General features: G+C 47.7%; 11 protein-coding genes across 11 annotated transcripts; 6 read left to right on the forward strand and 5 right to left on the reverse strand.

The window, feature by feature from the left end:
- Positions 1 to 248: 248 nt before the first annotated feature.
- Positions 249 to 1,395, forward strand: BT62DRAFT_919795 (uncharacterized protein; the record flags this gene model as incomplete). Its single annotated transcript, XM_043184178.1, has 3 exons — positions 249 to 328; positions 381 to 754; positions 806 to 1,395. The coding sequence occupies 3 exons, from the start codon at positions 249 to 251 to the stop codon at positions 1,393 to 1,395; spliced, it is 1,044 nt and encodes a 347-aa protein (XP_043040022.1).
- A 1,311-nt stretch (positions 1,396 to 2,706) lies between these two features.
- On the forward strand, positions 2,707 to 4,888 carry BT62DRAFT_919797 (uncharacterized protein; the record flags this gene model as incomplete). Its single annotated transcript, XM_043184179.1, has 6 exons — positions 2,707 to 2,780; positions 3,097 to 3,175; positions 3,220 to 3,277; positions 3,320 to 3,483; positions 3,534 to 4,189; positions 4,243 to 4,888. 6 exons carry the CDS (start codon positions 2,707 to 2,709, stop codon positions 4,886 to 4,888), a joined length of 1,677 nt encoding a protein of 558 aa, XP_043040023.1.
- Positions 4,889 to 5,752: 864 nt separating this feature from the next.
- Positions 5,753 to 9,115, reverse strand: BT62DRAFT_1005817 (uncharacterized protein; the record flags this gene model as incomplete). The annotated part of the gene is made up of 10 exons (XM_043177185.1): positions 5,753 to 5,911; positions 5,966 to 6,441; positions 6,489 to 6,607; positions 6,661 to 6,667; positions 6,723 to 7,983; positions 8,031 to 8,223; positions 8,272 to 8,346; positions 8,398 to 8,607; positions 8,658 to 8,767; positions 8,819 to 9,115. The coding sequence occupies 10 exons, from the start codon at positions 9,113 to 9,115 to the stop codon at positions 5,753 to 5,755; spliced, it is 2,907 nt and encodes a 968-aa protein (XP_043040024.1).
- A 163-nt stretch (positions 9,116 to 9,278) lies between these two features.
- Positions 9,279 to 9,620, forward strand: BT62DRAFT_1076079 (uncharacterized protein; the record flags this gene model as incomplete). The annotated part of the gene is made up of 1 exon (XM_043179178.1): positions 9,279 to 9,620. The coding sequence occupies one exon, from the start codon at positions 9,279 to 9,281 to the stop codon at positions 9,618 to 9,620; it is 342 nt and encodes a 113-aa protein (XP_043040025.1).
- Positions 9,621 to 10,237: 617 nt separating this feature from the next.
- Positions 10,238 to 11,770, reverse strand: BT62DRAFT_1005819 (S-adenosyl-L-methionine-dependent methyltransferase; the record flags this gene model as incomplete). The annotated part of the gene is made up of 9 exons (XM_043177186.1): positions 10,238 to 10,484; positions 10,537 to 10,636; positions 10,692 to 10,770; positions 10,823 to 10,938; positions 10,995 to 11,234; positions 11,275 to 11,338; positions 11,397 to 11,563; positions 11,617 to 11,642; positions 11,706 to 11,770. The coding sequence occupies 9 exons, from the start codon at positions 11,768 to 11,770 to the stop codon at positions 10,238 to 10,240; spliced, it is 1,104 nt and encodes a 367-aa protein (XP_043040026.1).
- Positions 11,771 to 11,923: 153 nt separating this feature from the next.
- BT62DRAFT_124448 (uncharacterized protein) lies at positions 11,924 to 12,720 on the forward strand. The gene is made up of 4 exons (XM_043179770.1): positions 11,924 to 12,016; positions 12,072 to 12,132; positions 12,186 to 12,428; positions 12,480 to 12,720. The coding sequence occupies exons 1-4, from the start codon at positions 12,014 to 12,016 to the stop codon at positions 12,590 to 12,592; spliced, it is 420 nt and encodes a 139-aa protein (XP_043040027.1). The 5' UTR covers positions 11,924 to 12,013; the 3' UTR covers positions 12,593 to 12,720.
- BT62DRAFT_124468 (uncharacterized protein) lies at positions 12,598 to 13,287 on the reverse strand. The gene is made up of 3 exons (XM_043179771.1): positions 12,848 to 13,287; positions 12,708 to 12,783; positions 12,598 to 12,653 (listed from the first exon to the last, which is right to left on the reverse strand). The coding sequence occupies exon 1, from the start codon at positions 13,187 to 13,189 to the stop codon at positions 12,848 to 12,850; it is 342 nt and encodes a 113-aa protein (XP_043040028.1). The 5' UTR covers positions 13,190 to 13,287; the 3' UTR covers positions 12,598 to 12,653; positions 12,708 to 12,783.
- A 172-nt stretch (positions 13,288 to 13,459) lies between these two features.
- On the reverse strand, positions 13,460 to 15,002 carry BT62DRAFT_980728 (Di-copper centre-containing protein; the record flags this gene model as incomplete). Its single annotated transcript, XM_043189533.1, has 11 exons — positions 13,460 to 13,558; positions 13,608 to 13,640; positions 13,670 to 13,741; positions 13,788 to 13,813; positions 13,869 to 13,936; positions 14,079 to 14,287; positions 14,311 to 14,366; positions 14,421 to 14,481; positions 14,591 to 14,625; positions 14,677 to 14,770; positions 14,817 to 15,002. The coding sequence occupies 11 exons, from the start codon at positions 15,000 to 15,002 to the stop codon at positions 13,460 to 13,462; spliced, it is 939 nt and encodes a 312-aa protein (XP_043040029.1).
- A 565-nt stretch (positions 15,003 to 15,567) lies between these two features.
- On the forward strand, positions 15,568 to 17,687 carry BT62DRAFT_931965 (uncharacterized protein). Its single transcript, XM_043186247.1, has 5 exons — positions 15,568 to 15,759; positions 15,810 to 16,117; positions 16,173 to 16,236; positions 16,283 to 16,370; positions 16,424 to 17,687. Exons 1-5 carry the CDS (start codon positions 15,661 to 15,663, stop codon positions 17,566 to 17,568), a joined length of 1,704 nt encoding a protein of 567 aa, XP_043040030.1. The 5' UTR covers positions 15,568 to 15,660; the 3' UTR covers positions 17,569 to 17,687.
- A 238-nt stretch (positions 17,688 to 17,925) lies between these two features.
- On the reverse strand, positions 17,926 to 19,121 carry BT62DRAFT_931967 (uncharacterized protein). Its single transcript, XM_043186248.1, has 4 exons — positions 18,950 to 19,121; positions 18,839 to 18,900; positions 18,716 to 18,791; positions 17,926 to 18,662 (listed from the first exon to the last, which is right to left on the reverse strand). The coding sequence occupies exons 1-4, from the start codon at positions 19,076 to 19,078 to the stop codon at positions 18,102 to 18,104; spliced, it is 828 nt and encodes a 275-aa protein (XP_043040031.1). The 5' UTR covers positions 19,079 to 19,121; the 3' UTR covers positions 17,926 to 18,101.
- BT62DRAFT_931968 (uncharacterized protein) lies at positions 19,121 to 20,898 on the forward strand. The gene is made up of 5 exons (XM_043186249.1): positions 19,121 to 19,339; positions 19,392 to 19,473; positions 19,526 to 19,892; positions 19,946 to 20,453; positions 20,514 to 20,898. Exons 1-5 carry the CDS (start codon positions 19,187 to 19,189, stop codon positions 20,775 to 20,777), a joined length of 1,374 nt encoding a protein of 457 aa, XP_043040032.1. The 5' UTR covers positions 19,121 to 19,186; the 3' UTR covers positions 20,778 to 20,898.
- The last annotated feature ends 549 nt before the right edge of the window (positions 20,899 to 21,447 follow it).

The raw sequence follows: 21,447 nt of genomic DNA on the forward strand, positions 1-21,447 counted from the left end.
CAGCGATCACGCCTACCAATGATCAGGATCGCATTACTATATGGGGTTTTGTTGTGGCCGTGACACGATCAGCCGAAAGAAATCCAGGCAAGCTAATTTCATGCAGTATGCTGCGCTGGGAATGACGCACCGCTTTAAAATCCGTTTCAAATGAAAAAACCATAATAACCCTTGCGCACGCAACCCCCGCAGCCTTTAAGACTTCCCAATCGCCCTCGAGCATCTTCCCTCATTCTTTACCATCTAATATGGTCCCCCTACGTTATCTTTGGTTCCTGGCCCTAATTCTCGTTGCTGGACCATCTGCCACCCAGGCCTTGGTTCTTGAGTAAGTTGGTCGTGTTTGTGCTTTTTATCGTGCTAATGAGGTCTTTTCGCAGTGCCCGACAGGATACAACGACGTCAGATAGTACCACAACTACGTCCACCACATCATCGTCGACATCGCAGACAACCACGACATCTTCAACTTCTACGACGAGTTCTTCATCCTCGTCATCCTCGTCTTCTTCATCCTCTTCCACTGGTACAAGCTCCAGCTCGAGTAGCGGTTCGAGCATTAGTTCAAGTGCAAGTACTAGTGCAAGTGGAAGCGGAAGTGGGTCAAGCACCGTTGCGAGCAGTACCGTTGTTCAGTCTAGCAGCACTATCGCGTCTTCCACAACAGCCAGTGCCTCTGCAACAGAATCTGCCGCTGCGTCTTCAGGCTCAGGCCTTGGAATTGGCGCCATTATTGGTATTTCGGCAGGTGTCTGTACGTGATTTTCTTTTCATATTATTTTAAGTACTGACACTGGCTTTACAGTGGTAGCGGCCAGCTTGGCTTCAATCCTCTTTTCCTCTATCCGGAAACGAAGACACATCGCAAGAAAGAGACCCCGGGCGTCACTTTACGATCCAAAATTCTTCGTACCTCCTCACAAATCATCTGAAGCCGATCTCTCTATGACTCAGTCACAGTTGAAAGGTTTCTTGGCACCTAGCGCTAAGGTCGACAGAGGCAGATCACATCGGCAGACAGATAGTATGAGGACGTCCTCGACCCCACTTCTTCCTCTGAATCGCCATGATGATGATGCATCTCATGTGGGTGATTCAAACGTATACGCAGCATCATCTTCTTCGACTCCTCGTGCTTCGATAGAACATGAGCGTGACGAAGATATCTCGACGTCTGACCCTTCATGGCTCGGCCATGACCACTATCCGTCTCCATACACAGATGAAAGTGGTGAGCCGCCTTCAGCAGCGCAATCTACAATCCTTTCCCCCACCCCCCAACTCGGATATCGTCCGCTCAGTACTATAGATCAAGCAGATTTTTCCTTGAAGGCGATACAGGATTCTTTGGATAAAGGTAAACTTAATTCTACCTCCCCTACAACGGGGGTGTAATGGTCGTCTCGCATTATTCCCTGCCCATGTTATTACCATAAATTGTAATATCGGACTATGAAAATCCACCTTTAGAGTATTATACCACGACATCGCACGTTCACTGAGTACCATCCATGTAAAATTAGGACCATCTAATAAAATATACAGAATCTTATCATGACAAGCATCGATGTGTTGAGGGGGAGGGTTGCATGGATCACCTGCTTCTCTCGGTGGGTATATAGAATAGGTCTCCTTGCAACGGTATCGCACGAGGAATACAGGGAGAGAAGCCTGGGCCCACATGGAGACCAAGTACATCTATCAGGTTCTATGTAATGAATACTTGGAGAGGGAACTTGAGTAGGTCGGTGCACAGATTGGATACCGGATATTTCGACGCTCGACTGAGTCCTAATGCGCTGATTATGAAGGAGAAGGAAACGACGCGCAGTTCGAACTTCGGGAGAAGCCTTCAATCGGGAGTACTAATCAGCATCCTGTTCACCTTCTCCATCACTGTGTGATTGAATGAGAGCTCTGAAACTGACGGACATACATAGACAAGGTGAAGGATAGTAGGATTGAGTCATAGAGTGAACTGACACCAGATTCAACATGACAAGATTGAGCACTATGCAGTGCTTGCATACTTTTGTTACTGTTACAAACTTGAACTGTGGATCTGTCACATCCTGGATGGCAGTTCGGGACTCAATTGCCTTCAGAAAGAGTCTGGCCGTAAAAAGAACAACACTGCCATTACAACGCAGAGAGCGGGAGTGTGAAGAGGCAACTTCCCCAAGAGTTCACGTTCGAGTACCCGGTCCCTCAAGCTCAAGGATCCACACCCGGTAGAAGCATCAGACTGGCGGTTCAGAATCCTGGTGAACGACCCAGATTAGACCCAGAGACGGAATCTTCTGATGTTGCACTGGCAAATATGGCGGCCAAATTTTCGGTGCTGGGCGCTAAAGACCTGGAATTTGTGCGGCTGTCGGCCCCGAGCCTTGGGCACGTCGCTGTCGCGCAGCCTGTTGATGGCGGAGATTCAATATTCAATCACGAGGAGGATTCGCTATCATAATCCTTGCTACTCGTTACGCGAAACAAATAATCTCCAAGATGCACATTCAGCGTAGGATATAAGCTCCCTTACGCGTTCAATCATGAGCGGGACCCTCTGATGTAGGGCTGCAACGACGGAGGTCCACCTTTGATGCCAGTGATTTCATTGTTGGTACCGCCCGCCGCCGCCTGGTACCCGGTGACAAGACATTGGCATCATCAATTGTGTGGGCCTTGGGACAATAGGCAAACTTGGAAGTCATGTCACTTATTAGCGCCGTAACCGACATACATCTCGTTCTTGTTCCCCTGGCTAGAGAAAAGCGGTCACCTCCGTGAGGAACGGGCTCCGCTGATGGCTCATACCATCACTTTTTTTTGTATCTGCGAGTCTATCATCGACGCTGTGATTATTATCGACGTTTCCATTTGGTTTTATTCGTTAAAATTCTTATTGTAATTGTTTAATATCATTTTGTTTCCGATACAAACGCAAGGCATGCCGAGTATTCCCCGGCAAAGTTCGAATCCCAGTCCAGGCATAACTCCAGTGCATTCTAGGACACCTACCCCTCTGTTCAATTGACATTATCAGCGTCGTTTTGTGTATACTGTGCCAACTGACAGTCTGCAATCTCGTTTTCGGTCCAGGGCCCGACCTGGCCGACACTTTGCCCTTGATGTAGACGGAGAAGATCGCGCCTCGACAACTCGTGGAAGACCGACAGCGGTATGTTTAACATTGTGGTATACCCTTCAACTTACCCTTCACAGAGATTTGCTTCTCCAGTCCACCACAAACAGCAATCGTTTGAAAAAGTTGAGACAGATAGTAAGTGCTTAGTATTCTTTCCTGCCCTTATCCTTCTGGCAGCAATTCATACCAAAGATGCCATCGAAATCTATCCCAAAGACCAACGGGGCAAGGAATTGGATAAGAACGCACGCATATGGCGTATATATACGGATGAGGCGCGCAAAGCCGACGCACGGATGACAGAGGGCTGGAATCGAGGCATAGACATACTGCTCGTTTTCGTGCGTGTCTCTTTCTCTGCATTGCCCCTCAACTAACTGTATGTTGCTAGACTGGATTATTCTCCGCCGTCCAGACAACGTTTATCATTCAAACATACCAGATGATGGTCCCCAACGACACTGACACCACCAACACCCTTCTTGTCCGACTCATCTCGCTGCAGTCTGGAAATACGTCCCTCGCCAACTTAACCGCTACGTCCTCTGGACCCCAAACTCACTGGGTCAACGGACTTTGGTTCGCGGCGTTGGCATGCAGCCTCTCTACTGCTCTCATTTCGATGCTCGCAAAGCAGTGGCTGCAGGTCTATGTCCCGCATGTCTCCGGTACTCTCCGATATCGCTCACGCCAACGACAATCACGCTACATGCAGCTGGAAGCGTGGCACGTCCCCGCCATTATAGATGCACTACCACTGCTTTTACACGTCGCGTTGCTGCTATTCTTCGCGGGCTTAATAGTTCTCATGTGGACCGCGGACCTCGTTATCACCATCGCGACATGGGTAATAGTCGCGTTTGCTTACATTTTCTATCTCATCTCTGTCTGCCTCCCTTTGATGTACGATGATTGTCCGTACTTTCACTCTGTCACCGATTACCTTCGTCAGGCAATAGGATCATGGACCACCAGACATCCAGTCACGCAAACCAAAACTCTCCTACATGCGAAGAAAAATCCAGGAGATGGTGCCCGTAACGCGAGGTTCGCATGTCTGCAAATTCTGCTTGCCCATACCAATAACATACATTTTCTAGCCATGACCTAGTAAAGTCCTCAGATGCCGTGTTCGAAGATATGCTGGACGCTTCAGCCTTAATATGGCTCTTCTCTAAATCGGCCGACACCGATGTCATTTCCGCCGCCTTGCAAGCTCTTGCGGGATTGCCCCGATATTTCTCTGCCCTAGATGACCTCCGTGAAGCCGATGCATTAGCTCTGGTGGAACAAGGTTTTCAAGACTATTTTCATAAAGACACTACTGTGGATTTGCAATGGCACTTGATCGATGCCGAGGTGGCAGAGTTGTACTGCAGGGCATGGATACATTTGACTCGAGGAACCTCTGAGCAGTGGCCTTTGGAGATCATCGAGCCTCTCTGGCTACTTCAAGACTCCAAACTGCATCCTGATGCCGCTGCTATAGCATCTTGCGCGGTCGCACTTTCCTCATTTGAATCTCAAGTATCACAGTGGGATCCGTTAGCATATCTCTCCAAATGCATATCGGGAGAACTACAGCTGTCTCAAACAACTCAGTGTTGTTTATTGGACAGTGTCATTGAATGCATGGTTCTTTGGGAGATGCCTGCAGCTGTTATTGAAGAGACAACGGTTCGGGCGATCCCCACCTTGCTGCAAATCCTGCATCTCACTGGAGACTTGCCTACTTCTAACCTTTGAAGTGCGGCTGCACTGGCCCTCTATATCTTCACTCGCGGCCCAGTAAATTTAACAGATTATAGGAATGAAGACAAACGGAGGGCTGATTACTGCGAGTTCACCCTCGAGTCCCTTTCAGCGCTCGTCGAAACACCAGAACGGTTTGGTGTTCGGGATACTTTGATGGACATAACTTCACAAGAATTATGTCACTTAGCCGCATCCGTCGTTGCTCAGTCCGAAAGGTTCCCACAGCCGTCAAGAGAAATCGCCAGATCCAGTCTATCGCAACTCTTCATTGACGGTAAAATCGGAGTGGGAATCATTCCAGATTCTGTGCTTTCTGACGTGCTGAGACTGTTATACCCACCATTCCGTGTTTCCGATGCCAGGAGGCCTCTGTTTGTTACCACCTTAGTTGAAACATTGGAAATAACTTCCCATCCTGACATCACCAGTTGGTCAATTAGATTGTTAGAAATCTTGCTGCATCCATGTTTAATCGACGTTTTGCAAGCGTTCACTGACAACAATGGAATAAATGCTGTTCTTCGCGCAGCAAAAGTTGGGTTGGTGGATAGCCGTCAGCTCCAAATCGACAGTCTAAGGACGCTCTGTGCCTTAATTGATAGCAGCACTCATCTGTCTATCGAAGGTGAGCGGCCATTGGATGCCAGCACTGGTTCAACTCTGCCGAATTCGTCCACATGAAGATGTTTGGAAGACTGTAGTCAAGGTTTTCCGAGACTTTGCAGAGAGAAATATCGGTGAGGATGGATATATGGAGACCTTGCGCCATTTAGATACTATGACGAAGCTGTATGAGCATACTGGGAATGGGTCTGTCTAGGAGATAAACAGTGTCGCATGCATTGCGCGACATCCTTATGACCACCAATCTCCTGCCATGTCCAGGCGGAGTAGCAAAGTTGACAATGCCTGCGTTCCTCCGGGTGGTTTGTGCATGTAACTATCACCTTCGGAATAAGCAGCCTGCATGACAATGGAGATGTTGTCATCGACCATTGACTTGACCACATTTGTCTGATAAGCGAATCGTGTTTAGCGGCCGACGTACAACTCAAAACGGATGCTTACAAAGGTTGACATTTTCTTTCGAAGCCTTGTGTACAGGTCGTCGAGTAATGAAGCGGCTTCGTATTCCTCTAAGATATTCCGTCTCAGTTGTCCGGCGAGAATGGAAAACTCCAGGACCAGCTCAAGAGAATCACGTAGCAAGTCACCAGCCTGTCTCTGACTTGAGCGCATGAGGCAAGCACTCAGGATATCATCCAGCAACGCTGAATGAGCGCGTGCTAATGCGAAGACGTCGGAAAAACCCGAAGGCTCGCCATTGTGAAGGAAAGGAGGAGCATGGGGTAATAATCGCCCCAGGAATGTGTCAAAGTTACCACCAATCGCAGTGTCGCAAACGTATTGACATAACGTAGACACCAGGGAATGCGATATAAATCGGAGATGTAGTAATCTCTTTCTCGATGCTGACAATGTTGGGAAAAGAGAAGCATCAGTTGACCGCGTCATGCGAAATACAGCAGTAATCGCATGCTCAACTAATCAGAAAGTTAGGAACATGGCAATGATGAGGTGGCAAGATTACCTCTCATCAGGCGAAGAAGAAATGTAAACATCCTCTGGTACTTTGCTAAAATTTCAGGTGTAATCAACACTTGCAGAGGGCGGGGAGGCTTGTACTCCATGTAAAGGAAGTCGAGAGACCTGGTACACTTCTTGTCAGTGAACAGATCCGCTTAGCCTGCGTACCAACCCACTCTATTGCTAAGACACAAAGCAAGTCAGAAGTGATCTGAATATCGGAGTAGAACAAACGCACAAAGCGGATTAAGCCACTTATCTCGTCCCCGACCAGTAGGAAGATCACGAATTGCAAAACCTAGCCGGTTATCCACTTCTTCCAACAATCCCTGTCGTGTAGTTCCCGTTCTCGCAAGCTTATTTTCTTGAACGACTGATTCGAATGAGTCCACGATTACAGTCCGCAGGAAGAAGCTTAAGTCGGCGCCAACAGGGGGCCACGTCTCTCGATCCAAAAGACTGGGAGTAAGACCAACAGCCCAAGCAGTGCTCTGCACGTCAACACGGCTACCACGGTTACGACGACGAACTCGGAGAGCCTGTAGGGATATGGGATTACGAGACTGTGCATCATAGTTATCATTATCTGAAAATAAAGCTGCGGCTAGACGGGATTTAAATTGATGGGAACCAAGCAAGAGGTAGGATTGCAGTAGCCTCATGTGTGTTCTTATGTCGAGAGGCGTAGACGGCTGTAAGAAGAAGGAGAGAAGTTCTCCAGACAGCTTGGATGCATGAACATGCAGCGGCCGGAGGACAAGAGTAGTGAGATGGGCGAGGGTTGGCGTTATCAAAGGCAGTGTCTCTGGGAAACTGTTGATGAACGCATTTAAATTTGTGGTCGACGATGTGGTCGAGGAATGATCAAAACACGATTGACCAATGCGCGCGCCCGGTTCAAGATCAAATAGATCGAACTGGGCAAGTTCTGGCGGACGCGAGAAAGGCCGTTCATTATCATTCTGCTTTTGCACGTCTGTCTGGTCAGATGAAGGGCGAACGGAACGAACATTGAAAGCAGCATCGATCTCGGAGGATGACCAGAACCACCGAATATCGTCTTCAGCCGAGTGCGCCTTGAGCATTGGATGATCGGGCTGCGCCACCATGAGTAACACGAGTGATTTCCGAGCTGCCAGTAAGGCATCGGATAAATCCGCGAAAAAAGCAGGGAAAGCATCCACAGCCTCTGATTCCGGGCCATCTGGTTGTTTTGTGGCGTCGGCGTCATCCACCAGTTCGCTAGCATGTTCATAAGAACGATCACCAATGACATGTAAGGTCCGAGGTGGCCGTCGGCGCGTGCCAAAGCCAACAGAACGGGAAACTTGAAGAAGATATTCCGGAGACGTGTTAGTGAGGATGTAGGCTAGAATAGCGATGACATCCTTATGAGATTGCCCCTCAATGTGGGTATTTAGGTGGTCGTATATGCGAGAAAGTAGAGATTGTGGACGTGACTCGATCGGCACATAGTCCGTAGGAACAATGTCTTCATCCTGAAGCAGGATCAGAATCAGCAGCTAATCGGAAAAGAAAAGCGCACTCTTCCGCATAATTTCGCCAAAGAAACCATAATATCTTCGTAGTATGTGGAAAAGGCGACTTTCGTCGAAAGCCCACCTCTTTCTACAAACTCCTGCATCAATGGATGCTCAGCTAGGGATTTACGTAAGAACAACAGGACATTCGACATTGTGTGGGCGAATGCATGGATGGTGGGCCCCGCCGCCGGAGATCTACTCTGTTAGTATGTAGACGGAGAGGGACATTGTAGATGAATTTACTTTGATCTTAACGCGACGAGAAAGGTTTCAAGCCGTCGCAACAGGGTTCCAATATGTAAAAAAGAAGCACAGATGCTGTACAGGCGCATTCTCAACCAAGACAGGATATGCACCAATAACACACACCTTTCACAAATCTGCTCGTCTTTTCCGTCGACGATTATCACACCACTTCTTCCGTTCTTCACGCCTGACTGGACGAATCTTTCGGAAATGGGGTCCCATATATGTAGCTGCGACGAAATTCCACAGACAGTCAGCTTGAGGTTTCGCCAGAGCACATTAACTGGGACATGTAAGACTTCGGTATTAGGGTCATGGAGACGAGGTTGTACACTGATAATCGCGCTTAGAACACCACGACATCCAGGAGGCTGAGCACACACTGATATCGAACAGATGCAAAAGTCCCGCTACCCTCCTCAGATAGAAAGCCGGTTTTCACAGCTCGTTTACTCTGCGAGGGTCTCAAATTATCCCAAGATAAGATATGAGTCTAATTAGATAATTATGAAGGTACTTTCATGAAAGCATCGAGCACACTCACCGTTGTACCGGCAGCTTGGGTCAAAGTTTTGGCCCACAGCGAGTCATCGTCCCTGAACGCTACCAAAGGTTCCGACACCCAACGAAGCGCACTAAAATCTGCCGCCAAGATAGCGGCTTGAGGCAAATGTTCATTCCTTATTACGACATCGTCATGTTCCCTTTTTAAGGTATCCAGTATCGGATTCTGCGGCTTGTCTGCGAGTCGAGGGATGAAGAAACCGGGAAATACAGGTGGCAATGTATCCTGTAGAAAATCCCCATCTTCCACCGGTGGGAGAGCGTGTAAAGTGAACATGGGAGTCCACGGGGAAAACGCGACGTGGTGACTAAGCAAAGATCAGCAATGCAAATTCCAAAAATAGGACAGACCAAAAATCGGATAATGCGTCACTTTTATTCCGGAGGGCTCAGAAGGTACTTAAAGCGTAATTGAGCCCTCCTCCCAAAAGTACGACATCATGCAAGCAAAACAAGCTCTGCCTCCACCAAGACCTGATTTCTCCTTTGCTCGCCCTCCGAAATCTAAAGTCTCGTTCTTCTTCTGGCGCTGGAGGATATGGTTTGAGGCTACTTTTGCGCTCACCGTAATGGAGCCCTGGGAGAAAATAGTCTTCCTTGTTGTCACCTTTCTAAGTGTGGCCTTCTTCCTCACCGCAGTGTTCAAATATTTGCCTCGGCAGATCGAGCAGACGGAACGACGCTCTGTGTACTATCTGTGGGGCCAGGAGGGGCCGCCAGTGCGCAATCTGCTCAACCGCGGCGCAATGTTATTATCCGAAACAATGTTACGCAAGATATAGCACGGTTCGTAAGTCGGATGAATAAATGATAGAGCCTGTTCTGACACATCATATTTCAAGAACTAAAGTGTGCTGGTCGTGAAATACGGCAGTCGGTAGGACTGAAGGACGGTAAAGACACCTTAGAGGAGGGTACGAAAGGATCGTGTGCGGAGGCGGTAACAAAACTATCCATACATTGCAATGGAGTTTGTCCAATTTCAACTAGAGCAGACAAGTAGGGCTTCTTCCCTGACGGACAGAAATAAGACAACCTTGGCACTTTTATCAGTGCTCATACGTACTTAAGAAACACGGGGATCAGGTGCCTTCTGCTTCGAGATATTTCAACCAGTTGAAACGTGCAATAACATGGCAACGCAACAATGGTATATAGACGTCGGCAGTTGATGGGTTTAGTCACAATCGCAGTCACAACGCGTCCACGGGTTTGCAGGTATACACCCAAGATGCAACAGCATAGATGTACGAACGCAACAAGATCACAGCAGCACCAGTTTACACGTAAAAAACAAAACACGACGACATGATTAATACCTGCCAAAGTATAAGCATGGTGCAAACGGGATGAAGGAGACATGGCGTGAATCATGACCTGGCAATCCATCAGCGTTGATTCACACCGACAAACCCAAGTGGGAAGACTCGCCAAAGGCCCAAAGAAGATTACAGTGAGAAAGAAATGCGTTAAACAGGACGTACATTTTGTAGTTGATAGTAGTATCTTGCTCTCGGGGTGTTTTGTAGGTTATTTTGATGTCTAGGTCACGATTATTCCTGGCGTTGGGGGCACAGGAAAGTGTACCAGTAATCGGTTCGCCTTGCGATACGGTCAGGGTCGACGGAGTGTAGAAAACAGTTTGCCTGCAAGAAGATCAATGTGTGCATGGCACCAAGAAAGACGTAATAAACACACTTCCAGTGGGTATAATGAGCTTGAGGCCCCGTAGAAAACTTGACCTTTGTGTGCGTACAGTCGAACATGATGTCAAACCAGGCCAAAAATGCGTGGACATCTTGAGGGAGTGGATATCAGACTTTGTGACACGGCGGCGCATATACAACACATACAATCATTACGAGTGGCGGATAATGAGAAGGAAGTGACAAATGTGAGATCTTCCTTCTTCGCGGTGCGAAGGTCGATGTGCTGTTGATGTATCAGCTATAACAATAATCTAGACACAGAACAGACGGCGAACCTTGATCGAGCAAGGTTTTGTGACAACAGATTTGACATCCACCGTATCCACCAAAGGTTCGCGTAAAGCGATGTCTTTAATGCACGAGTAGTCGAATCCGTAGACGTTGTCCCAGACTGTCACACTTCATTCAACCCCGAGATGGAAAATACACTGCAATGTGCGCACGCACAGTTGATCTTCTCGTCCTTGTAGTCCTTGTCCTCGATGGCGGCAAGGAAAAGAGTCGCATTGTCCGGGAATATGAGGCCACCCCTTTTGAGATACTTATCCCGAGCCAGAAGAACCGTGTCAAGCATCGATTCATAGAGAAGAAAATAGCCCATCCATTCTGATATTATGATATCAAATTGTTCGATGGGCAGGGACGCTTCTTCAAGTTTTCCTTTGACAAGGGTAATGGCTATTGGGCCTGCTAAGCAACAAAATGAGATTATGTTTGAAAGACATACTGTCTTTAAAGCCATTAGCCTCAACAATTTTTTGGGCTTGATCAATAATGTTGGACATGTCGATCTGTGAAATAGTCAACGACTGATGGACGCTGACGAAACGCGAGAAAATAAATGCTTACACCAACAACGTGCTTAGCACCAGCCTTTGCAGCAAACATACTGAGAATTCCTGTCCCACAGCCAACATCTAGTACAGTCTTCCCTTCGAAGAGGTGGCGATTGTCTATTATGGCGTCCCGATACGAACCTGTCCGTACAGAATCTTTCAGCATTTCTTCGTGTATACCTAGCATATTTCATCAGATATCAAAGTTAAAGAACTACTGAGAAGCTGCATACCGAAGTGAGCATAAGAATCGGCATAGCTGTAGAATACACAGGTTCAGATTACACTGAGCGCTCCATCGTACAAGCGCGAAATACGCAACTAGTCCTTTGATGTCATGTCAAAGAGAGCTGCATCTTGCCCCGAGGTTGCCACACCGTTCTCCATGGCTGATTTGGTGATTAGTGCGAAGATGAAGAAAGCGGTATCAAAGAACGAAATGGGACAAGCAAGAAAAGGGAAGCTCAAAAAAATCGATCATATCACGTAAGCAGCACAGCCACTCCACGTGTGATCATTTGCGCAGTTCTGACCCGCGATGCCGAGCACCGCCTAGACGTCGTCATCGTCAACAGGCAGATATAAATCCGGAGCACAGAAGAGACCTTTCCTTCCCTCCACGACGACAATATGGTGTGCAATTCGACTGCTTCCTTTCCAATCCGTCTATCTGACAGGACTTTCGTAGTCCAATGACACTACACTTCTAGATAATCCTCCCTCTTACGACGCTGTTGAGTACGACACAGGCGCGTCAGATTTCTTTTTCCATTTTCAAATGGGACTGATATTCTAGGAATAGGGAAAGGCCAGCCTGAGGAGGACGTAAAGCCTCCTCAGACCCACATGCAACCGCCGAACCAGCCTTACATGACGGTTGGACCATCCCATGTTCCTCAAACTGGTCCACAAAACCCCGTTGTTTACCACTACGTCAACCCCGCCACAGGCGATCGGGTTGCCTCGCTCTTACCGCCTAATCATCCTGAGATGATATGTCTTCAATCAGGCGAACATGTCCCTCAAACGAAGTACGGGTTGCTTGGTACGTTACCTTTGATAAGCATCTTGAACTCAATTTGACGGTGCCCCATAGGTATACTCGCTGCGGTGTTCTGGTTCCCTCTAGGTATCGGTCTCTGTCTACTCGACCGACGTGTATGGTGTAGTAGATGTGGGACAGTGATCAATGATAGCTTGTGCGGATGAACGACCTTCCCCCCAAGCCCCTGAGCCTCTAGCTCGTTGTAGGTCATGATCTAATGGATGTCTAATCACTTTCTTAAGTATCTCTGTACAATAAATGCATGTGCTAGACACGTACCGTAAATATTATTCCCTGCAATGCAAACCCGAAATACTTTAATATGACAACAAGTCGCGTACTGTATGTAAGGTAACTTGAACAATGAAAATCGTACCGTCAGCCCAACGTCAACATGTCGAGCAGCCGCTGTATCATACCTAAAGTTCGCTGTTTCCTCCACCAACACAGTCGTTCACCTGATCACATATAACTGTTTTGTCTGCTTCCGGTCCAAGCAAGTAATACACGACGCGCTGTTGCAGCCCGCCAATATCTTGGTATATGTGTCTGAAGAGCGCCGAGAGGACGAATGAAGAGCATATGAACAACATGGTGAGGAGCATGATCTTTTCCCAAGGTTCCAACATTGACAACACGAAGGTGGATTCAAACCATATGCGCCAACGCCAGAAAAACAGAGCAATCTTCGATTTGGGAGGTCTGGTGAAGGTGAGGTCGGGTTTGGGAGGTAGAAGCTTGACCTTTGTGGGGACATCCATGCTCAACCGTTATTCGTCAGTGTTAGCTGGCAAGGAACAGAGTAATGAAGGGGCTTGAAGCTGTCACACCAAGTATGGTAAATAATGCCGGCCGCGATATGACTGGTTGAAGATTTGATCATCGCCAGCGCCCTCGTCCTATTCTAGTCTCTGCGGGGTGAGGACTTGACATATCTTACGAGGCCTCCAGGCGCATCCAGTGGTGCGCTAGATTACCTCCCAAATTTCAAAGGTCTCGGAGTTTACATTTAACAAGTATAACAGCAACAGTTACTCATATGAATAACACAGAATCCCGTCTGTGGTGCTGATAACATCACTTATAATAAACTTATCAAATAAGCCTTCACCAGTGGTGATCGAATCCATCTGATCGACATGATTGAGTGGTACGACAAAGGATATGAGGAAGACTCACATGAAGATTCGGAGGGCCACCATTGGGGAAACTCTTTATACATGTATCGTTATCATTTGAACGCTTCCACCTTCAAACGCTCGTGCATTGGCCTCATTCGCATTCTGCCAATCATACCAAACTTTGTCGACCGTCTAGGCATGGTCAGCCAGATGGCAAAGACCAAGAAAAATGACCTGCCGCATGATGTAGCCAAAATATCGGTTCTTTTTATCCATGGATCAGAAAATACTGAAATACGCAGTCGGTGGAGAAGCATACCACTCGCAGACAACGTCGGACCGGGTTGACAGACGGTAGAATCTGATGGACAGACGCCTCCGAGGTTGCTGGAAGTTACGTGAGTTGCACTTCATGATCGGCCCTAGACAAGATCTCGTCCGCCCAGGATCAAGTGTACGCTCCCGTGTGCTCCCTTTCAATTTGTGGGAACCTCCCATACTGAAAGAAAGTTAACTCACGGTGAAAGACTCGAAACTCGTTTGAAACCCCTTGAAATCGCCCACATATCCGTATACTAGATCGTGGACCACTTCCGGCGTGAAACTGCTATTGGCCAAGAGCTCTTGATTAGGGAAAAAGTCTGAGGATAACCCTAGATATGGCTGTATCGTGAAGTTTCGTCGCAAAGGATGGTAAGACGGATACGAGAGTCGGAACGTAGTATAGACACCGATGTGCTGAGATGAAAGGCCCCATCCACAAGACCGTTTTCTGGGTCAGGATCAAAGATGGTAGACCTGTTTACGTCGCTTGAATCTGTTTGACGACATGAGCCACCAAATTACTCAATAGGGGGGGAGAGCTGTTGACCGGACGCCCAATTCCAATAGGGAGAGGTCCTCTTGTAACCGCATTTGTCTTTTAGAGCGTTCTCGTACATTTGAACATATCATCGATGCCACGGCAAAAATAAACCAGTGAAATGAATCTATGCTAAGAATCAAAATGAATGAAGAAATGTGACACCCAGTCGGAAATACCTTGTGGTTCATATCCATGTGCATGTGCACAATGTCTGCCTGGAAGTAAACTAGCAGCATGAAATGAATAAGACAAATACTATTACCATCGTAGTATGAACCAGAAGCATTCACACCGACTATGTTGCTTGGCTTAACCATAGGAGTCAAAGTTTCATCGTGAGGTAGGGTTGCCAGACACTAAAGACGTCAAGCCACCGTAATGTCGAAAGGGATAGTCACCTACGTTGACAGCAGTGATCCATTCCTTCCTTTCTCGTAGTGACAGCGTGCACCATTCCTTTCTGACCGCGGGGCGCTTGCAGTGACTTGGACAAACCGACGTTGATACAGTCAGAGTCGATAGTACGACGAGAGAGACGAGGGCCCAAACCAAGAGGTCGGTTACGAAAACAATTGCCAATATGAGCATACGTATTGGTTAGCTTCAGCATCGGTTCGTTTCTTGTGAAGATGATACGCATACTTTGAGACGCACTATTAATGCTTGAAGACTTAATCAAACAGTTGACGACGGTATAAGCACAGAAAGAAAGGGCGTCCATTTGCACCAGGTATTTCGGATGTCACAACCAGATTCAGAAGGTTCCCGAGATGCACCTCGTGCTGCAGACGTGTAGACTATGCCAAAAGCCTAAGTATTCCAAATACGTGCTGCTGAATTCAATTCTAGGATATCTGGAACTAATAAGGGATTGGCCAACGGATATCATTTCACATGGACTCGCTAAAATTTGATTCAGTGGCGTCAATGCATCCATGGTGGAAGTATAGCGCAGTGTCGGACATGGGTTAGCAAAGATTCGAGCTATTCGGCGCTTTGAGCTACCTGTCGTACCGGGAACGACACTCACGGAGAAGAGATAAACGCACTGTCGAATTATCCGCTGAAATGCCGTGTCGTGCTGCTTTATCACGTGATACTGATCTTATCAGATAAGATGACCACTCACAGCGGCGAATGACATTAGCTGTCATCATCATTGTGATGGGCCGCTGTCGCCAGCATTTTCTCTAAATTGACCGCTATCCTTTCAATGATTGTCCATTCTTTCCCCAAATTTGCCAGCATGGCTTTGGATTATCTGTCTTCTACTCCAGGCGACCTTTTGCTAGAAATCGCATCCCATCTCGACTGCAGACTTGACTTGTTCAACCTGTGCTTGACTGCAAGTGCTGTTCGTTTCGACAGGCGACCGTTTATTCACTGTTTATGCAGTCTAGTCGAATTTTTATAAATGTTTCATCGGTCCTTTACACCGACGTCGTCTTGAACAGTGTCGACCAATGTGTAGCTACCCTTGCAATGCTCCGTCGCCGGCCCGACGTTGCACGTCATGTCCGCAAGCTTGTTGTGCGACCTCGCAGGAAGGGCTTTTACGGATTCAGCTTCAAGGACAGCGCCCTTGTTTCCGCTGCAGTCCGTGATGTCGTATCATGTCAGCGGCTGGACGCACTCACGACCTTCTGTTGGGAGGACGAAGAGCTGCCGTACCATGATGACATGTGGTTTGCACTGCGAATATGGTACGTCCTTCCAGAGCCTGTTTTTTTTTTCTCACTAACCGGCGCGTCGGTGTAGTTGTTTACAGTTGAAATACATTAAGACGTCGATAGGATCCTTCCTCCCAAATACCAATGCTCATGTACGGTCTTTACGCCACATCGTAGCCGGGGCTAATCTCTTTTCAGGTTTTCGATTTTCTGAACCTTCGTGGATTCTCCCTCACTTTAACCCGCTCCTTCTATGAGTTCCGAGCGGACGGATTTATTATCGACGGCGAGTAATCACATCTGCTTTATTTGCTCATTGACTCATCCGGAAACTTTCAGAGGCGCATCCGCTGGCAAGTAGGCTCTGGGATATGCTCATCAAGTGGAGCCCTGACTTAGAGGAGCTTGAGATCGAGGGATCTTCCCCGTTCCCTGTTGACGTACATAGGCTTCTTGATGGTCATTGGCCTAAGTTGCGGAAGCTTTCCCTCGGAGACGTCGTCTTGGATTGGTCTCTACCATCGACACCGGCGGGGAAACGTCCGTTCATATCTTTCCTCGAGGAACATCCTGACCTTCAGAGCCTGAAACTCTCTAAACACAACATCCATTCTGCTCATCTATCTACTCTTGATGCTCCGAACTTGAAGCTTCTATCATTCTCTGGGACCATGCAACAGCTCCAGGCTCTTCCAGATACACACTATTCATCTATTGAGTTGGTCACGTTTACCGAACCCATGCATACAAGAGACATAACGGCTGTCGCAATTGCGTCGGTTCTACACAACCTGCCGTCCCTGCTGAATCTCAAAGTTGCGTTCCATCTTCACTCAATGTACGATAGTGGCAATCTTCTTCGTTCCCTCGTAGCATCATGCCCACGCCTCGAACATCTTCAACTTACATGCACCCAAAAACCTTCTTTCCAGCTAGATTCATTCTCTAAAGCCATTAAAGGATTCCTTCGTCTTCGTAGCCTCGACCTGGCTATTGTGCGATACCCCGGAGATGATACCCTGTCTACCGGTGCCGAACGCATCGCTATGTCAAACCCCCGCCTCAAATCATTCACGCTCACGTTCCTTCCTCTTCCGTACCCTCTCCAACTCCCGTTTTCGTTTACTCTTCTCCCATTTGCTGGACAATCCACCGCTCGTGGATCCTTCTACCTTACATGTGACCAACATGGACTCCCAAGGAGCCTCCATGCGCGGGAGCGGCGGAGGCTGGTATGGCCGTGGGGAATGGGATATACCATTCGTACACGACAATACACCAGCGATCTTAGACCATCGGGATTCCCTGGAAAGAGAAAACATGGCATAGAAGGATTTCTCGGATTGATCACAGAGAATTCATCTGCTGGTGAGGAGATGCGGATGATACTGTTTTGTGGGTTCTTGGTTTGTCTTGCGTTATGGGGTTTTCTGGCAAGCCAAAGGGGCCCTATAACTTCCACCAGAGATATACATGTGTTGTAGGTATAATTAGATTGAAAAAAAAAATCTTACTCAAGTGCATGTTATATATGTAATGCTAGTACTGTTTGGATCACCATCTTAATGCGTACACTGGTAGGAGGAAATTCCATGTTTATCAGTAGACTGAGAATAGATATTCTTATCTGAAGTCTCCGAGATCCTGCTCTCGAGTTGGCGTCTGATAAGAACACCTTCCAGCTTCCTATCAACCCAATACTTTCAGATAGCCCTGCCGGCTTGGATTGGTGACATCGGTATACCGCGATTCAACGACTCCAAAGAACACATCTTCTGGCTGCATTACACACTATATGTCTGTTTCTCAGAAATATCGCGGAAGTCTCAGCGGCGTTTTCCCTTCTGCCCCGGTGGTCGACAAAGTGTAGTATGACTGGCAGATGGTAGACGAAGAGAATACTTTTCAAAAGGTATACGGTAGAACTCATTCCTTATATGAGAGAAGCGTAGTATTCGTTCTAAAGCAGGTAAGAAAGTGCATTACATTCAGCACAGATGTGAAGTCCAATTCTTTCCTACCGAGTTAGACGTATAAGCATCACCATGAAGATGAACAATATCGTCACCACGATAACGGACATAACCACCAGACATGTTGTGGACCCGCTCTTTCCACGATGGTCCCTTAAACGCAACCTCTCCTTCTTCATGACATCGAGATTGCTCTCTATCTTCTGTTGGGCCTCCTCAACAAGGATCTTGTCCGCAGACAGCGAATCAGAGAAATGCAAGGCATTGCGTTGGAGCTGGGTAGCCATTTGCGCGAGCTGCTCAGATAATTCGTTGTGGAGTGCATTCGTGTTTTGGAGGAAGTGAGGAGAAGCACCGGTGGCTTTTGACGTGGCTGATGCAGGCAAGAGAGTAGGTAAAGGTGATATTGTTGTGGAGGGTGGGTCAGAGGGCGACAGTAGGAGACTGTCAGTAGCTGGCAATGGCATAGGTGATGTGACATGCTCGTCTCCCTTGGGCAAAGAGGTCACCGTGTCAGGCGGTGAAGGCTCTAGGCTTTGTGGGGCCTCTGGTATTGGTAGGTGTGGTAGCAATGGTTCGGGGCGTTTTGGCATAGGTGTTACTCGCTAACAAAGTCATGTTAAGGTGGCTCTAGTTGAAATACAAGTCGATACGACACCTTTTCCACGTCTTTTCCAAACGTATCAATACGGTCAAGGGTCATTCGTAGTTCATTATATCGTCGCACATTTTTCCTTCAAATAGTCAGCCTCGTCTTTGCATCTGGAGCTATCCAACATACAGAGTAGGATCATAATCATTCAGTTCGACGTTCTTGAGCAGCTTTCTGGCATATTTGACCGTCTGAATGTGTTGAATCAGCGCCTGTCGACGGAGCCTGACACGGACCAACCTGCAACGTGCCCAACGCCTTGAGCCACACATCGTCACCATCATTGGACCAGCTTGCATCAAGTGTAGACTTTTCCAGTCGCCTTATGAGACGCACCAAGTTGATTTCGTCGTGGGTCGGGCGATCCATAGTCAGAGTAGTGGCCAGTCGTGAACGTGGAAGAGGATCGGACCGGATCTCTTCCTATTCCGTACGTCCATGACGACTTTTCTGTATGAATTACCGACGACAGGCGCTATGTCATTTGCCGATTTTTGCATAGATCGCAGCCTTGGAAAGGTATATACGACACACATCGCGAATACTACTCAGAGTCGGGCCAATCTTCGCGGGGCATTGAAGGAAAACAAACGAACCGACGGCGAAAAGGACTACTTGAAGATCGTTAAGGTAAAACAGTGTTTCAATACTGATGTTCCCAATTCACCTCATATACTGACAGATTCTCGATGAATACATACCTCAAATCTACTCAGTAATTGGTTGTGTAGCACACGATGAAATAAGCCTGCAGTTTGAGCCAGGTTCGCGGTTTTTTTTCGGCTCTCACTGCTCAGCTTATCCATGTACTGACAGTATTCAGCTGGCGAAGTACGCTCTCTGCGCATGTATTTAGTTCATCGCCTCGTGTATCTCTGCCGTCCTTGCACGCCGAATACGCCTACGCATTGCTGACCTATGCATTTGCCTTGTCGAATATGGCTAGGTTTATTGTTTCATCACTGGGACCATATGAACATGATCGCGCTACATCAGACGTTGAAAGGAAGGAAAAGGACGAGAAGCTGAGCCATGCCATCACTTTTCTTTGCAGAGCTAGCGGTATATTCTCGTTCATCAGCGAAACAGTAATTCCTGGATGGAGAGACAGTCGTGATGGTGGTCTTTCAGGCCTCAACCTTCCACCAGATTTAAGCACCGAAGTTAACGGCTCATTGTCCAAGTAAGTCCTCCCCTTTGGCGCCATACAGACAAGGTACTCATTCTCCCCCACAGATTATCCCTAGCAGACGCTCAAAGTCTTGCCATTCGCAAACTCCTTTCAAAGTCCGCATATGACAGTAATATTACGCCAGGACCTCCACTTCCGAAGTCCCATCCATCTCCGGCTCTCATAGCCAAACTCCACTTGGAATGTGCATCACTGTACTCGTCTACCCGATCACTAGCCAAGATCCCCGGTTCCACTGGTGATACTGGAGAAGTCTCCGTGGCTCTGCGTCGATACCTTGCTGATGAATATGCGTTTCACTCTGCTCTGGCACATAAATGGATTGGCGTGGACGCAGGCGAGTTTGGTGGCACATCCAAGGGTGGAGATGCTGTGGGGTTTCTGACCTGGGCGAAGAAGGAACTAGAGGACCTGAAAGATGGCAGCAAAGGCATTGGTATCACGCGGGGTGAGAAGGAGAAGATCGGTCGGACCTTAAGGAAAGGGAAAGTTGCGGAAGAACTAGAGCGCGTCAGCATTTGGCTGAAGAATTACAAGAAAGTGAATGATACAGTAAGTATCATCGTTGTCCATCGTGTAAGGAACTGGCTAATCTCACACGATCTGGTACAGCTTCATTTCCAACTGGTACCTCCTCAGGCAGATCTACAAGCACGCATACCGGCTGGTCGATTGGCTGTTGCGGCGAAGGCATATACACAGCCTTCGCCTATTTTTGGGCCCGGTTCTACGGAATTCGTCCAACGACGGACCGAAGAGCTCGACTTGGCTCTGGGCGAACGGAAAAGGAAGTCGTTGACGCCCGTGGATGATGGTTTGGCTGAGGCGTCGGTCGCAACGAGCCCAGCATACGCAGGCGCCGGATCCTACTTCTGAATAATAGGCACCGTGTTAGCTATAAGGTTTCTGTGCTGAATACCATAGTATGTAATGTATCATACAATTGTACGATTTTCTGTGTGTAGAAGTTAGGAAACCTTGCTATGTTTTTTTCGATCGAGTCGGTAAGTATTGCATGTGGTTTGAATGCTTGATGCGTGAACCGTTCGTCTCGGCTCGCAAAACAGTGGACTTTCACTGCTCATGTCTTCGAATTCCTCGAACTGACTTCCATAAATTTCTTTCCCCGTGCATTGAGCTTTCAGCTTGTTGATGCGACTACCAAGCCCCACCCACATCGCCAGCAAACCAGGAGATAATGCGTCATACATCGAGGCCATTTCCATCTCAGACCAAGTACTTACCAGATACTCACGAAGGGCTGAACTCCGTGATTATTCCATATCCCTCAGAATTCTTATATGTAGATGAACGAAGAATCATGATCATTACCACACCTACCGATCACTATAAAGACCAGAGATCACCAACTCACTGCAACTATCATACTGTGACCTTTCTTATATCACCGCCTGCCTAGACTCGAACCATTCTACCGGCTGTCCACACGGGCTGAACCATAATTGTGGAGTACATACCTATGGCGGCTAGACAGATGCGGCTGTCGGTGCTAGTTTTTTATAGTATACATGCATCACACAAGGAA

This window comes from Guyanagaster necrorhizus, assembly GCF_019112545.1.
Source record: "Guyanagaster necrorhizus MCA 3950 unplaced genomic scaffold BT62scaffold_12, whole genome shotgun sequence".
NCBI classification, from domain to species: domain Eukaryota; kingdom Fungi; phylum Basidiomycota; class Agaricomycetes; order Agaricales; family Physalacriaceae; genus Guyanagaster; species Guyanagaster necrorhizus.

What these genes read in the sequence shown, in the direction of transcription:
- BT62DRAFT_124448 (XM_043179770.1), top strand. An exon ending in CGCTGTTGAGTACGACACAG is followed by an intron (nt 12,133 to 12,185) that starts GCGCGTCAGATT and finishes TTCTAGGAATAG; the next exon opens with GGAAAGGCCAGCCTGAGGAG. An exon ending in AACGAAGTACGGGTTGCTTG is followed by an intron (nt 12,429 to 12,479) that starts GTACGTTACCTT and finishes GGTGCCCCATAG; the next exon opens with GTATACTCGCTGCGGTGTTC.
- BT62DRAFT_124468 (XM_043179771.1), bottom strand. Translation starts at nt 13,189, where the DNA reads ATGGATGTCCCCACAAAGGTCAAGCTTCTACCTCCCAAACCCGACCTC.
- BT62DRAFT_931965 (XM_043186247.1), top strand. Translation starts at nt 15,661, where the DNA reads ATGGCTTTGGATTATCTGTCTTCTACTCCAGGCGACCTTTTGCTAGAA. An exon ending in TGGTTTGCACTGCGAATATG is followed by an intron (nt 16,118 to 16,172) that starts GTACGTCCTTCC and finishes GCGTCGGTGTAG; the next exon opens with TTGTTTACAGTTGAAATACA. An exon ending in TCCCAAATACCAATGCTCAT is followed by an intron (nt 16,237 to 16,282) that starts GTACGGTCTTTA and finishes ATCTCTTTTCAG; the next exon opens with GTTTTCGATTTTCTGAACCT.
- BT62DRAFT_931967 (XM_043186248.1), bottom strand. Translation starts at nt 19,078, where the DNA reads ATGGATCGCCCGACCCACGACGAAATCAACTTGGTGCGTCTCATAAGG. An exon ending in AGGCGTTGGGCACGTTGCAG is followed by an intron (nt 18,901 to 18,949) that starts GTTGGTCCGTGT and finishes CAACACATTCAG; the next exon opens with ACGGTCAAATATGCCAGAAA. An exon ending in AATGATTATGATCCTACTCT is followed by an intron (nt 18,792 to 18,838) that starts GTATGTTGGATA and finishes GACTATTTGAAG; the next exon opens with GAAAAATGTGCGACGATATA.
- BT62DRAFT_931968 (XM_043186249.1), top strand. Translation starts at nt 19,187, where the DNA reads ATGTCATTTGCCGATTTTTGCATAGATCGCAGCCTTGGAAAGGTATAT. An exon ending in ACTACTTGAAGATCGTTAAG is followed by an intron (nt 19,340 to 19,391) that starts GTAAAACAGTGT and finishes ATATACTGACAG; the next exon opens with ATTCTCGATGAATACATACC. An exon ending in ACAAGAAAGTGAATGATACA is followed by an intron (nt 20,454 to 20,513) that starts GTAAGTATCATC and finishes GATCTGGTACAG; the next exon opens with CTTCATTTCCAACTGGTACC.